At 45.1% G+C, this 15,301-nt stretch overlaps 1 protein-coding gene across 1 annotated transcript; it reads left to right on the top strand.

Moving 5' to 3' along the window:
• The first annotated feature begins 5,769 nt into the window (after positions 1 to 5,769).
• TTC9B (tetratricopeptide repeat domain 9B) lies at positions 5,770 to 14,638 on the top strand. The gene is made up of 3 exons (XM_075834435.1): positions 5,770 to 6,232; positions 12,621 to 12,803; positions 13,714 to 14,638. The coding sequence occupies exons 1-3, from the start codon at positions 5,791 to 5,793 to the stop codon at positions 13,806 to 13,808; spliced, it is 720 nt and encodes a 239-aa protein (XP_075690550.1). The 5' UTR covers positions 5,770 to 5,790; the 3' UTR covers positions 13,809 to 14,638.
• The last annotated feature ends 663 nt before the right edge of the window (positions 14,639 to 15,301 follow it).

Below are 15,301 nucleotides of genomic sequence, written 5' to 3'. Positions count from 1 at the left end.
AGTTCTGCGTCATGCCAACAGTAAAGCATCCTATAAACAATTCATGTGTGGGGTTACTTTTCATCCAAGGGAGTGGGCTCAAAACTTTGCCTAAGAACACTACCATGAATAAAAGAATGGTATCTTAACATCCTCCAAGAGCAACTTCTCCCAACCATGCAGGAGCAATTTGGTGATGAACAATGCTATTTCCAGCATGATGGACCATGTCACAAGGCAAAAGTGAGAACTAAGGGGCTCGGTGAACAAAACGTTGAAATTTTGGGTTCATGGCCAGAAAACTCAACAGATCTCAATCCCATTGAGACCCTGTGGTCACTCCTCAAAAAGTGGGTGGACAAAAAAAAGAACAGAAATTGTGATAGACTCCAAGCACTGATTAGGTAAGAATTGGTCATCAGTCAGGATTTGGCCCAGAAGCTGACATCCAGCATGGCAGAGCGAATTGCCGAAGTCTTGAAAAAGAAGGGTCAACACTGTAAATATTGAGTCTTTGCATAAACTTGATGTATTTGTCAATAAAAGTTTAAAAACATATGAAATATTTATTATTGCACTTCAGTAACCAGAGAAACATCTGACTAAAAGATCTAAAAACCCTGAAGCAGAAAACTTTGTGAAAACCAAAATCTGTGTCGGTCTCAAAACTGTTCTCAGATGTGATATCTATGGTGACCCGGCTCTAACAAGTGGTACAGAAAGTTGGTTTAGACATAATCCGTTAAAGGGGTTTTCCACCTTCTGACAACTGATGACCTATCCACCGGACCCGCACCGTTAAACCGCTCCAGTGGCCTGCGGGCACCGGATGTTATGGCACATAATGCGATGTACGGAGCCGGAAGCAGTTGGCTCCGTACATAGCATAGCGGCCGTGCTGTAGAAGCTCAGCCGCTATTCTGTGGCCGGACCTAACTGCTCCCGGCATGTAAGTCCAGTGCACGGAGGCTCCGGACCAGCTGATCTGTGTGGGGTCGGGGTGTCGGACCCCCACAGATCATGTACTGATGACCTATCCGGTGGTCATCAGTTGTCAGAAGGTGGAAAACCCCTTTAATGAACTACTCAGTTTTTCTAGATGTTACTGACACCGTTCTCTTGTATAATATTTGTGCAATATCTTTAGTAAGAATAAGAAGTATAAACTACTGTACAGTGTGGAGAAGAATGGTTAATAAATTAAGGATATGGGGGGGGGGGACACAAGACCATATGCACTTTAAATGAGCTTTACCGCTCGGAGTTGCGCCTAAAATTATCATCTTGCCTCCTGTTGTTTGGCTTTCTTTCCATGTAAAAATAATTTCATGAAGAGAAACTTTAGATCACATTGGGGTGTGACCACGCAGTGGCTTGGGACTTAAAGAGGCTCTGCCACCACATTATAAGTGCCCTATCTCCTACGTAATGTGATCGATGCTGCAATGTCGATCACAGCAGTGGTTTTTATTTAAAAAAACAATAAGTTTTGACCAAGTTATGACCTTTTTTAGATTTATGCTAATGACTTTCTAAATAGACAACTGGGCGTGTTTTTACTTTTTGACCAAGTGGGTGTTGTGGAGAGAAGTGTATAACTCTGACCAATCAGTGACCAATCAGCGTCATACACTTCTCTCCATTCATGTACTCAGACATCGTGATCTCGTCAGATCATGATGTGCTGTCACTTACTCACACATTAACGTTACTGAAGTGTCTTGGGAGTGAATAGACATCACCTCCAGCCAAGAAACGATGTCTATTCACAATCCCGACTCTTCGATCACGATAACTGAGCACATGAATGAAGAGAAGTGTATGACGCTGATTGGTCAGCGTCATACACTTCTTTACAATGCCCACTTGGTCAAAAAGTAAAAACACACCCAGTTGTCTATTAAGAAAGTCATTAGCATAAATCTAAAATAGGTCATAACTCCGTCAAAATTGATCGTTTTTCGAAATAAAAACCACTTCTGTGATCTACAATACAGCGCCGATCACATTATGTAAGAGATAGGCAACTTAAAGAGGCTCTGTCACTACATTATGAGGCCTCATTTACACGAGCGTATTATACGCGCGTGCGACGCGCGTGCTTTTCACGCGTGTTGTACGCACCTATAATAGTCTATGGGGCTGTTTAGACGATGCGTGAATTTTGCGCTGCGTGAGTGCGTTGCGTAAAACTCACGACATGTTCTATATTCTTGCGTTTTTCACGCAACACGCACCCATTGACTTCAATGGGTGCGTGAAAACAACGCATGCCACACGGACGGTCCCGCGTTGCATGCGCGAAAATCACGCAAGAGCTGTCAAAAGGATGAATGTAAACAGAAAAGCACCACGTGCTTTTCTTGTTACAAACATCCAAACGGAGTGTCAAATTAGAGATGAGCGCACCGAACTTCACCGGGTTCGGCCGAACTCGTTTTGACCGAACCCGGCAAAAAATGTTCGGGTACGCGACGTCAGGAGACAGTCACTGCCCACGGTGCTCAAAGACTTAAACTGTTTCAGCACCATGGACAGTGACTTGCGATCACAATATACATATACGTGTAAAAAAAAACAGAAGTTCGGACTTACCGATAAGTCCCGGCTCCTTCCTCCAGTCCGACCTCCCGGGATGACAATTCAGGCCAAGTGACAGCTGCAGCCAATCACAGGCCAAGCACAGGCTGCAGCCAATCACAGGCTGCAGCGGTCTCATGGCCTGCCGCGTCATCCTGGGAGGTGGGGCCGGATGACAAGAGAGGGACGTGTCACCAAGGCAACGGCCGGGAGACCGGACTGGAGGAAGCAGGCAGTTCATGGTAAGTTTGAACGTCTTTTTTTTTTCACAGGTTGGGGTATATTGTGATCGGCATTCACTGATGAGGGTGCTGAAAGAGTTACTGCCGATCAGTTAGCTCTTTCAGCACCTTGGACAGTGACGGGCGTCGACTACCTCATCTCTATGATGGCGGCTGCGTGAAAATCACGCAGCCGCGCATCATACACGGATGACACACGGAGCTGTCAAATGCCTTTTGCGCGCGCAAAACGCAGCGTTTTTTGCGCGCGCAAAACGCACACGCTCGTGTAAATGAGGCCTAAGTGTGTAGGCCAGGTTTACTTTGGATTGCGCCCATGTGCCTAGGTCCGAAGCTTGTGTGGTGGGTGGCGTTCTCCTTACTTATACGAGTTTGCTGCTTGTGCTTAAGGGTGAGAATAATTTTGTCAAGCAGCTGACGCCCAACAGGGCAATGAATTTCTGTTTTAAAAGGAAGCCTCGCCTTGTTAACCTGCACTGGCGAAATGCCTTCAAGGAAGAGATCCCAGGGATAGAACCCACACGTTCCTCACTCCTAATTTATTAGCAGAGAACTTTACCAGTGCACTACTTCTGGTGTCGAGATCTGGCTGCAAATTCTTCCAAAGAACACAGTGACCCTGCAGTGATAGAGACAAGCTATTTCTAAAAGTGTCCATTTATGCTACGGCAGCTCTTCCATATAGAGAAAAACTGGACATGTTCTTATTCCTGCTGGAAGTGATGATTATATTTGGTTTAATGGGAACAATAAGAAAACCCAGCGATCAACCTGAGCTGGTGGTCTGGGGCTTAAGCTGCACCCTAAATGGTGAGTGTGTTCTGTACAGACCCTGGTTCAAATTCTGATGTGTGGCCTCATCTAAAAGGGAACTCTGCTGGGTGGTGTTTATAGTGGTGTGGAGGCAGTGCACTGAGATTGTTACTGCATTAGTAAGTTACTTATATGAAGAAAGTTAGATTATTAAAGTAAGATTATTGCAGATTTAAGCAATATACTCATCACTCAAACAGGTATCATAATCCATCGGTTGCACTTTGGGGGGACCAAGGTCACCAGGAGAACAACACGGGGATTGGAACCCACATTGTATAGAAGCGACTCCTGTGGTCAACTCAGATCATGCTAGCTGCATGGCAGCCTTACAAGGACACATTATTCACCTCTTTTAAAAAAGGGTAATCTGACCTTCAACAAAAAATGACAGTGTGGTGGCTTGGGGCTTAAGTGCCTAGGACTGGTTTGCTATGGAGTTAGCTCATGTCCCTAGGATCAAAGCATCCTGCTTGTGTGGTAGATGGTGGTCTCCTCAGTTATACGAGTTTCTTGCGTGGTGATGTTTTTCAATAATTTTGGCAAACGACTGACGCTCAACAGGGCAATGAATTTCTCTTTTAAAAGGATGCCTCACCTTGTGAACCTGCACTGGTGAAAGACTTTCAAAACTGTGACACAAGGAGGAGATCCTGGGGATAGAACCAACACATCCCTGACACTTCTAGTTTATCAGCAGAGAACATTACCAGTATACTACCTCCACTGCTGAGAGGCAGTTGCAAACTCTTCCAAAGATGACATGTTCTTATTCCTGCTGGAAGTAATGATTTCATTTGGTCTTATGGGGGGACAATAAGAAAGCTGCCATTATGAGCTGGTGGTGTGGTGGTTAAGTGGTGTCTGAATGGTGAGTGTCTTCTGTGCAGCCCCTGGTTCAAATACTGATGAGTGGTTTGTCCAAAATGGTACTTTGCTGGGTGGAGTTTATAGTGGTGTGGAGGCAGTGCAGAGAGGTTGTTGCTGCATAAGAATGTTAATTATGTAAAGAATGTTACAAATGGAGCTGTCTCGTTTGAGATGGCTGTATTTATATAGTAGATTATTACAGATTTCAGCAATATACTCATCACTCAAACAGTTATCATAATCAATCCCTCCATAGGTGGCACTTTGGGAAAGGGGGAACTGCCCAAGGTCACCAGGAGAACAATGTGGGGGTTAGAACCCACATTGCACAGAAGTGATTCCTGCGCTTCTGAACAATGTGGGGGTTAGAACCCACATTGCACAGAAGTGATTCCTGCGCTTAACTCAGATCACACAAGCTGTGAGCTAGCTGCACGGCAGCCTTACAAGGACACATTTTTCACCTCTTTTAAAAACGGGTAATCGGACCTTCAACATGAAAAACCTTGGATGACATTGGGACATGACAGCACAGCGGCCTGGGGGTTAACTGCTTTTAAGGCTGGAGATCCTGGAGATAGAACTCACATGGGCCTCACGCCTCAAATTTATTAGGAGAGATCTTTACCAGTGCACTACCTCTGCTTTCAGCTGTTGCCAACAAATTCTTCCAAAGATGACATGTTCTTATTCCTGCTGGAAGTGACGTTTACATTTGGTCTTTTGGGAACAATAAGAAAGCTCAGAGATCGGCCTGAGCTGGTGGTCTGGTGCTTAAGCATTGTCTTCTGTGTGGACCCTGGTTCAACTCCTGAAGTGTGGCCTTGTCTGGGGGGATACCTTGCTGGGTGGAGGTTGTGTAGTGAGGAGGTTGCTGCATAAGAAAGTTACTTATGCGTCTGAACCAGTTCTTTTTTTACAGAACATTACTGCAGATTTCAGCAATATACTTATCACTCAATCAAGTATCACGTTCCGTCACCCGTAGGTGTTCCTCTATGGGGAAGGGGGAAAGCTGAATGTTGAGCACATAAGCTGTGAGCTCGCTGCTCCACCGGAACGCATTTTCACCTCATAAAAAAGTGCGGTAATCCGACATTCAACAGAAATCACTTTGGACCGAATCGACCGACGTGCGCTGTGTGCTGTGACTGGGGGGCTTAGGGCCAGGGCCGGTTTTAGACAGAGTGTGTTGGCTGCTGGGGCTTGTGTGCCAGGGCTGCTTTTTGTCTCAGTCCGGCCCTGCTGACGAGAGATGAATACTCAAAGGGTTAAGAAGAGATGGCTAAGCTGTGTGGTACCCAGAATGCAGTGGGGGATGGACTGCTTGAGCTCTCTCCCCCTCCTCCTCCAGCATCCTCAGCATCTCTGCCGTTCATCCCTTATGCACAGAACGTACATACAGAGGGAACAGGCGCTGGGATACCCCCAGCATGGACCACCACCAGTGAGGGCAATGGGAGATCAGACCAGTGTGGGTGGTGGGAGAGTACTGACCAACCCTGAGCCCGAGATGGAGGCCAGGATCCAAAAAGCAGTGGAGTTCAAGACCGATGGCAACCACTGCTACAAGGACAAAAAATTTAGGGATGCTATAGGCAAGTATCACCGGTCCCTGCTGGTGCTGAAGGGTGTCCATGAAGATGGAGAAAAGAGAAAGGCTAATGGCGGAGCTGGCACAAGGTTGACGGAGGCTCAGAAGGTGCGGGTCGAGGCCACAGAGATCGAGTGTTATGACAGCCTGACTGGTAGGTGGTGGAGGCTCGGATGAGGGATGCAGCTGTGGAGGGAGGAGGGTGCACTGATGTGGAAGTGACAGAGATTAACCCTCTGAATTGGGAATTGTGGGGGAGGCACAGGGGTCTTTTGTGCTCGTTAACCTTTTATGTGCCAGAGGGGGAACAAAAATAACACTATTGTTAGTACAGCTCCTTACGGCTTGTGGGACCCTGCTGTGGGACGGATGAAGAACATGTCTGGTAGCTCCATACTGTGTATGACCCTACAGAGGAAGGACCAGGCTCCATGCTTCATAGCTATCTTCCGTCTACCCTGCAGTAGGAGGGGCCAACTCCATGTCATATCTCTGTGACTATTGTGTCACCCTGCAGGGGGCGGAGCAGACTCCACCGCTTCTTTCTGTCTCTAACACAGTGACCCTGCAGTGATAGAGACAAGCTATTTCCAAAAGTGTCCATTTATGCTTCGGCAGCCCTTCCATATAGAGAAAAACTGGACCGAAACGTCATTTTAGGCCTTTTTTACAGCTGTAGAAATTTCCTAATTTTTATAGAAGTTAGAGAACATCTCCCTCTAAAATAAAACATCTCTGGTAAATTTGAATCGTCCTTTTTGGTAAAATTATTATTTTTTACTTCTTTGGTCTGATTTTCTTTTCTGGAAGAGCTGGGTGAAAACCAACATGATCCCAAATACAGCTGTATTTAGGGTTGTCACCAAGCTTTCCTTGGCTCCTGAACGTCAATTCTGTATAGTTATACAGCAAGAAAGAAACCGGCACATGTTGCTGAATTACTAGGCAGCCTTGCCATTCAGGATTCTAGGAAAGCTCGAATATAACCCATGTGGTATCTGTATTAGTGACCATATTGGTTGTCACCAAGTTTTACTACAAATAACTAAAAAATTGCTGATAGATTGACATAATTGACATAAAACTAGTGATGGGATTCATAACGACCAATCAGATGCCAGCCCTAAATTTATTTTAAATTGTTTTTAAATAGTTTAGAAGATGAAAACTATAACTGGATTGATATTTATGTGTAAACTTTTATTAATAAATTCCCCTATTGTGACAAGTTATTCTACGTAAAGTTCTGTCCACGCGTATAACATTACCACTATTGAGTATGTGCCCTAATAACTGTGCCATATAGTCCCTAAATAATATTATCATCTACTGCCATACATTGCCCAGTAACAGTTGTTACCTATGTTCAGCCCTATGTTCGGCCCTATGTTCCCTAATAATATTACCACTAAATTAAAATAATAGTATAAGAGTATACCATCTCCAAATACTGCCCAAATAAAACATTACCCAAATAAGTGCCATAAAGTCCCTAAATAATATTCCTTCACTGCCCAAATAACAGTGCCATACATTGCACAACAAAGTGTTGTATGGTCCACAAGTAATATTATTCTACACTGTTAAATAGTGCCATATGGTATCCAATTAAAACTGCTATATAATAGTATCAGCCATAGTGCCCATCTAATAAAACCACCATATCAGTGCCCACATAATAGTGCCCACTACGGTGTCCACATAATAGTGCCTACTACGGTGCCCATATAATAGTGCCTACTACAGTGCCCACTTAATAGTGCCCACTACAGTGTCCACATAATAGTGCCTACTACGGGGGCCCACATAATAGTGCCTGCTATGGTGTCCACATAATAGTACCTGCTATAGTGTCCACATAATAGTACCTGCTATGGTGTCCACATAATAGTACCTGCTACGGTACCCACATAATAGTGCATGCTACAGTGTCCACATAATAGTACCTGCTACGGTACCCACATAATAGTGTCTGCTACCGTGCCCAATAATAGTGCCTGCTACGGTGCCCACATAATAGTACCTACTACAGTGCCCATGTAATAGTGTGGGGCTGCACTGCACAAATCAGCACCCATGAAGGGTATTCGTTTTCACCCATAAATTAAATGCATGATGTACAGTGAATTACTACAATGGGAAACTTGTAAAGAAGAAAAAACAGAGTTTCCCTTTAATTCTCTTGTATCTATATGACCCTCTGACATGGTCATCGCAGAGGAGCAGGGGTATAACTATAGGGGTGCAAGCAAGATCGCACTTAGCCCCCCAAAAAAATAAAAAACAATAATAATAATAATACACATGACCAGCCCTTCTACTGAATATGACTGACACATCTGAATCTCCACAAGAGAAGGGGCCAAAAAATTATTTCTTTGGAAGTCTAAGTGCTTGTTCACACTGCAGATTTGATTCAGATTTTGCATGCGTTTTTTAATTCCAAAAAAACCAAACAGAATTGGATTCAGGAGAGGAGACACTTTAAGGCTTTCCTTGATATATTTATTCTGTTTTGGTTCCGTGCATGTTTTTGGCTTCTAAACCACTTGCAAAATCTGAATCAAATCTGCACTGTGTGAACAAGGCCTTAGGTTGAGTTCACACATTGTGGATTTTGATGCGGATTAGACATGGATCTCACCCTTTGGCCTTTGCATTGCAAAGGGTAAAATCTGCATTAAAAATCTGCGACAGATCTGCAACATGTGAACTCAACCTTAGGCCTTGTTCACACAGTACAGATTTTGCATACATTTTTCTTTTCAACAAATTTTATTGAAAGTTTTTTACAACAAGGTAAAGGGCATATTTCGAAAACACAAATAAATAATACTGCAGATTTTGCATACATTTTTAAAGACAAAACCACAATTGGATGCAGGAGAGAAGGAAGTTTAAGGCCTTCATTTATATATTTCTTCTGTTCAGGTTCCATTCCTGTTTTTGGCTTGAAAAATGCATGCAAAATCTGCAGCAAATCTGCACTGTGTGAACAAGGCCTAAGGTTGAGTTCACACGTTGCAGATTTTTTATTTGGATTTTACCCTTTGCAATGCAAAAGGTAAGATCCATGTCAAATCCACAGCAAATCTGCACTGTGTTAAGAAGGTCTTAGGCCTTATTCACACGAACGTGTTAAACGTCCTTGTGACAGCCGCCGAAACAACGGGCGTCACGTGGACCTATATCATTCAATGTGGCCGTTCACACGGCCGTTGTTTCAACGGACCGTCCGAAGGGTCTGTGAGAAAATAGGACATGTCCTATTTTTTTCACGCATCCTTCCATAGACTCTAGTCTATGGGGGATAAATGATATCGCGTCCCCCAGCACAGCGCACGGATGCACCTCGGACGTGAAAAACACCTGTTTTTCACGTCCAAGATGCGCAACGCTCGTGTGAATCAGGCCTTAGGCCTCATTTACACGAGCGTAATATACGCGCGTGCGACGCGCGTGCTTTTCACGCGTGTCGTACGCACCTATATTACTCTATGGGGCAGTTTAGACGATGCGTGAATTTTGCGCAGCGTGAGTGCGTTGCGTAAAACTCACGACATGTTCTATAATCGTGCGTTTTTCGCGCATCCACGCACCCGTTGAAGTCAATGGGTGCGTGAAAACCACGCATGCCGCACGGAAGCACTTCCGTGCGAACTGCGTGATTCGCGCAAGAGCAGTCAAAAGGATGAATCTAAACAGAAAAGCACCACGTGCTTTTCTGTTTACAAACATCCAAACGGAGTGTCAAATTAGAGATGAGCGCACCGAACTTCACCGGGTTCGGCCGAACTCGTTTTGACCGAACCCGGCAAAAAATGTTCGGGTACGCGACGTCAGGAGACAGTCACTGCCCACGGTGCTGAAAGACTTAAACTGTTTCAGCACCATGGACAGTGACTTTCGATCACAATATACATATACGTGTAAAAAAAACCAGAAGTTCGGACTTACCGATAAGTCCCGGCTCCTTCCTCCAGTCCGACCTCCCGGGATGACAGTTCAGTCCAAGTGACAGCTCCAGCCAATCACAGGCCAAGCACAGGCTGCAGCCAATCACAGGCTGCAGCGGACTCATGGACTGCCGCGTCATCCTGGGAGGTGGGGCCGGACGACAAGAGAGGGACGCGTCACCAAGGCAACGGCCGGGAGACCGGACTGGAGGAAGCAGGCAGTTCATGGTAAGTTTGAACGTCTTTCTTTATTCACAGGTTGGTGTATATTGTGATCGGCATTCACTGTCGAGGGTGCTTAAAGAGTTCCTGCCGATCAGTTAGCTCTTTCAGCACCTTGGACAGTGACGGGCGTCGACTAGCCTCATCTCTATGATGGCGGCTGCGCGAAAATAACGCAGCCGCGCATCATACACGGATGACACACGGAGCTGTCAAATGCCTTTTGCGCACGCAAAACGCAGCGTTTTTTGCGCGCGCAAAACGCACACGCTCGTGTAAGGGTATGTTCACACGGCCAAATTTCAGACGTATACGAGGCGTATTATGCCTCGTTTTACGTCTGAAAATATGGCTACAATACGTCGGCAAACATCTGCCCATTCATTTGAATGGGTTTGCCGACGTACTGTGCAGACGACCTGTTATTTACGAGTCGTCGTTTGACAGCTGTCAAACGACGACCCGTAAATTTACTGCCTCGGCAAAGAAGTGCAGGGCACTTCTTTGCCACGTAATTTGAGCCGTTCTTCATTGAAATCAATGAAGCACGGCTCAAGGTTTAGGGTATGTTCACACGGCGGGGGTCCGTAACGGCTGAAATTACGGGGATGTTTCAGCCTGAAAACATCCCCGTAATTTCAGCCGTACCGGCATGTGCAGGCGCTTGAACGCCGCGTCAATTACGGGCGTAATTAGCGCTGCTATTCATTGGAGTCAATGAATAACGGCTCCAATTACGGCCAAAGAAGTGACAGGTCACTTCTTCTACGCGGGCGTCTATTTACGCGCCGTCATTTGACAGCGGCGCGTAAATATACGCCTCGTGTGAACAGACAAACGTCTGCCCATTGCTTTCAATGGGCAGATGTTTGTCAGCGCTATTGAGGCGCTATTTTCGGGCGTAATTCGGGGCAAAAACGCCCGATTTACGTCCGTAAATAGGCCGTGTGAACATACCCTTACGAGCGTCTCAGACGCCTCGTAAATTACGAGGAGGAGCTTTTACGTGTGAAACGAGGCAGCTGTTAACAGTCTGTCTTTTCACACGTAACTGCCTCTCAGCGTGTGAACATACCCTTAATCAGGCCTTAGGGTATGTTCACACGGCCTATTTACGGACGTAAATCGGGCGTTTTTGCCCCGAATTACGCCCGAAAATAGCGCCTCAATAGCGCTGACAAACATCTGCCCATTGAAAGCAATGGGCAGACGTTTGTCTGTTCACACGAGGCGTATATTTACGCGCCGCTGTCAAATGACGGCGCGTAAATAGACACCCGCGTCAAAGAAGTGACCTGTCACTTCTTTGGCCGTAATTGGAGCCGCTATTCATTGACTCCAATGAATAGCAGCGCTAATTACGGCCGTAATTGACGCGGCGTTCAAGCGCCTGCACATGCCGGTACGGCTGAAATTACGGGGATGTTTTCAGGCTGAAACATCCCCGTAATTTCAGCCGTAACGGACGCCCTCGTGTGAACATACCCTTATGCTGTATTCATGCGGGACATAAATGCTTAGGATTTCCTGCAGCGTTTCCATAACGTTTCTGCAGCAAAATCTGCATGTGTTATGTGAGTTTTTTGCTATATATTTTACAGCGGATTTCACCCCTTATACATTGAAAAGGCCTAAAGGGGTTGTGCGGGCACGGGACGGTTTCTCATACTGATGACTTATCCACAGGATAGGTCATCAGTATATGATCGGTGGGGATCTGACACCACGCACTGATCAGCTGCTCCAGCTGCCTCAGGGCACTAGATGTCTGTGCCTGAAGCGGATGGCTTCGGTCATAGTATAGCGGCCGTGCTGCAGCTCCGAACACTGTGTAACACCCGGCGCCCGGAGGCAGCCGGAACAGCTGATCGGTATGAGGTGTCGATCATATACTGATGACCTATCCAGTGGTTAAGTCATATGTATGTGAAACGGTCCTGTGCCCGGACCACCTTTATAAAAACACAGCGAATATCAAGAACAGAATGAGCATGCTCTGATCTCCGCCTGGAAAATGTTCAGCAGCATGTAGATGAGATTTGTTCAAATCTCATCCACGACTGCCACTCTAATATGTTGCGGATTTTTCGCATGGAAAATCCGCAGCATTTCCGTCCCGTGTGAGTCCAGTCTAAATATTTTCCCCTGAATTTCCCTTTAAATTCCGTACAGGTTTACAAGAACGCAGCAGACCCCGGCTTTGTATCAGGCTGTAGTAGTAGACTATGGGTGTAATATCCTCCACGTGGTCTATGTGTCTGTGCCCGGCTTAGGCCTGTGCCACTCTATACTCTGCCCTATTGTCTAAAGGGTTGATAAATATTAATAAGGATCCTTTTTTTTCTTGGTAATTGCTCCCCACAGCCTGTTTGCTGCAATCTGAGCTGGTGAACTACGAGCGTGTGAGGGAATATTGCCTGAAGGTGCTTGAGAAACAGAACAGCAACTTTAAAGCCACATATAGAGCTGGCATCGCCTTCTACCACTTGGGGGACTATGGCAACGCGCTGCTCTATCTCAAGGAAGCTCGAAGCCGGGAGCCTGCAGGTATGCAGATCTGTGTGAATCCGCTGCAAATTATGCATATGTTATATACGGATTTCAATCTATACATTTCCACACTGAATTTTTACGTGTTGCAGTTTTGTAAACGTATTGTACTTTAAATTGCTGCTGAATTGCGGTGCGGAATCTGCACCGCAAATCTATCACGTGTGAATAAAGGAACACTTCAGGTAAAACTGATATACTCTGTTATGCCTAATGCAGGAAGAGCGTGGTGTGAGACTTTTATCTTTGGTGTACTTTGAATTCCTGTGTCATGCTCCGCCCCTTCAGGCCCTGCACTAGGCTTAACAAAGTATCAGTTTAACCTGAAGTGTTCCTTTAAAAAATAATATTTTAATACTGGACTGTTTGTATGATAGTGGTCAAACATTGTAGAATTAGGGGTGGGAACAGCACCAACATCACTTTAAATGTGGATGAAAGAATGCAACAGACCGTCTTTATGGGCCAGCTCCAGCCCACTCAAGGTTTCACAGAAAGAAGAGGCGATGACGTCAGCATTTGGGAAAAGCGAGTTATATTCTCCCATAGTACAGAAACCAACAACGTTTTGGGTCTAAGTAATAGCTTGAAAAAGGCTCACTTACGAAACGTTGCTGGTGTCTGTGGTATGGGAATATAAAAAGATTCACTTTTCTAGAATGCTGATGTCATCGCTTCTTCTTTCAGTGGCCAAACATTGCTCCCCTTTATGAATGATGACTATCCTAGCTCTGTTGAGACTGAAGTTATATAGCACGGTGGGTCTCCATAATTCCTGGCTTTTCCTAGTAAGCAACCGTGACAACAGCCAGGAAAATATTAAAATGGTGGAGTTACCCTTTAAGCTAATTTACATATCTCATTTAATTAAGAAGAACTGAAATGTGACTTTTCTATTTCCATACAGACACCAACGTTCTTCGCTACATCCAGCTGACAGAAATGAAAGTGCAGAGATCAAACCAACGGGAAAGGAAAGGTTTTAAGGAGGTGATCGGATAGCCCAACGTTACACCCGCTCCTACCCTTTACCAGACTTGTATGTTGAGATGCCGTGAGCAGGAGCATGGTGGCTGATACTGAGCATTGCCCTGTGCAAACCTCAACAATCAAGAGACCCCAATGTAGAAGAATAATGCAGCTCTGGCACTTTATATAAATTATTTAAAGAAAAAGATTATTTTATAAATCTATCAGCCGCTCGACTACCTAAAATGTGTCAATGCATGCGCCAAGTGTTTATGTGTATGTGTATGTGTGTGTTTTTATATTATTATTTGTATATACAACACACACATAGATATATGACAATCATATTTGGACAGGTCATGCTCAGTAGCTCTGGAGGCAGCATGCCGATTTAATGGAAGCCCCCGAATTCAGCTCTCATCCATGCCATAATGTATCGACTAACAAGGATTGCCCCAATGACGACGTGCCCCTCAAGGTGATACAAGCAAACGGTCTCCCTCCATTTGTGAAATAGACTTTAAATCCCTCATGTGCACATCTCTACATATCCTCCCCCTCTGCACAGGCCCGCTCAGAGGACCACCAAACCCAGGACTGCCTTGTGCTCAGATTTACAGCAATGATCGAGAGCTATACAGAAAATGGAAGTGTGATGCCTGATCTGATATATTCATTTAACGCTGCCTCTGCACCTTACATTTGTATTTAACGCTTTGCACTTTCGGCATAAGCGGCAAACGTGATCCCGACGACAAAACTACTCCCTCATGCCATGTGAAATTTTGGCTCGTTCTCCGGTCTCCGAAACATAAGGATGTTGTGTAGGACTTTCTTTTGTAAATAAAAGCCAACAAACGCTGTTTCTTCATTTCTTTTTAAAGGTAATTTAAAAAATAAAATAAAAAATTAGATCATATAGCAATGTGACTTCTGGCCAGTGGGGAGATATTGCCATCATTGTTTCTTATTGAAACATGTAGATGACATTTTAAATGGGTTGTCCAGGCACAGTCCACAGGATATGTCATCCGTATATGATCAGTGCGGATCCAACACACGAACCCCGCACCGATCAGATGCTCCGGCTGCTGGATGTTATGCAGGGTATGCAGTATTCGGAGGCGGAAACATTTGGCTCTGTACACTACATAGCGGCCGTGCTGCAGAACTGCAACTTTGCTCCTACTCACTTAAATAGATGCAGTACTGCAGCCCGACCGCTAGTCTGTGACCGGAGCCATCTGCATGGGGTGCGGGTCCGAGTGTCATATACCGATGACCTATCCTGTAGATAGGTCATCAGTTGTCCGTGCCTGGATAACCTCTTTAATGGTAACAATTTTGAATTTATTTATTTTTTATTTCAATGAATTTTTAGCAGTTGTTTGGTAAAGCGGTCTAATAGCAACGGATGTCTCCTTTGGAATTTTCGTTTCTTCAATTTTGAAGAATTGTATTTAGTGGCGAATATTCAGATGTCTTTCACACAATGGCAATCATTTTAGGCTAGCGGAGACCGCACC

This window comes from Rhinoderma darwinii, chromosome 8 (genome assembly GCF_050947455.1).
Source record: "Rhinoderma darwinii isolate aRhiDar2 chromosome 8, aRhiDar2.hap1, whole genome shotgun sequence".
NCBI lineage: Eukaryota > Metazoa > Chordata > Amphibia > Anura > Rhinodermatidae > Rhinoderma > Rhinoderma darwinii.
The sequence above is the reverse complement of the archived record's forward strand: the minus strand, read 5'-3'. Positions and strand labels throughout refer to the sequence as shown.

What these genes read in the sequence shown, in the direction of transcription:
- TTC9B (XM_075834435.1), top strand. Translation starts at nt 5,791, where the DNA reads ATGCAGTGGGGGATGGACTGCTTGAGCTCTCTCCCCCTCCTCCTCCAG. An exon ending in GTGTTATGACAGCCTGACTG is followed by an intron (nt 6,233 to 12,620) that starts GTAGGTGGTGGA and finishes TGCTCCCCACAG; the next exon opens with CCTGTTTGCTGCAATCTGAG. An exon ending in TCGAAGCCGGGAGCCTGCAG is followed by an intron (nt 12,804 to 13,713) that starts GTATGCAGATCT and finishes ATTTCCATACAG; the next exon opens with ACACCAACGTTCTTCGCTAC.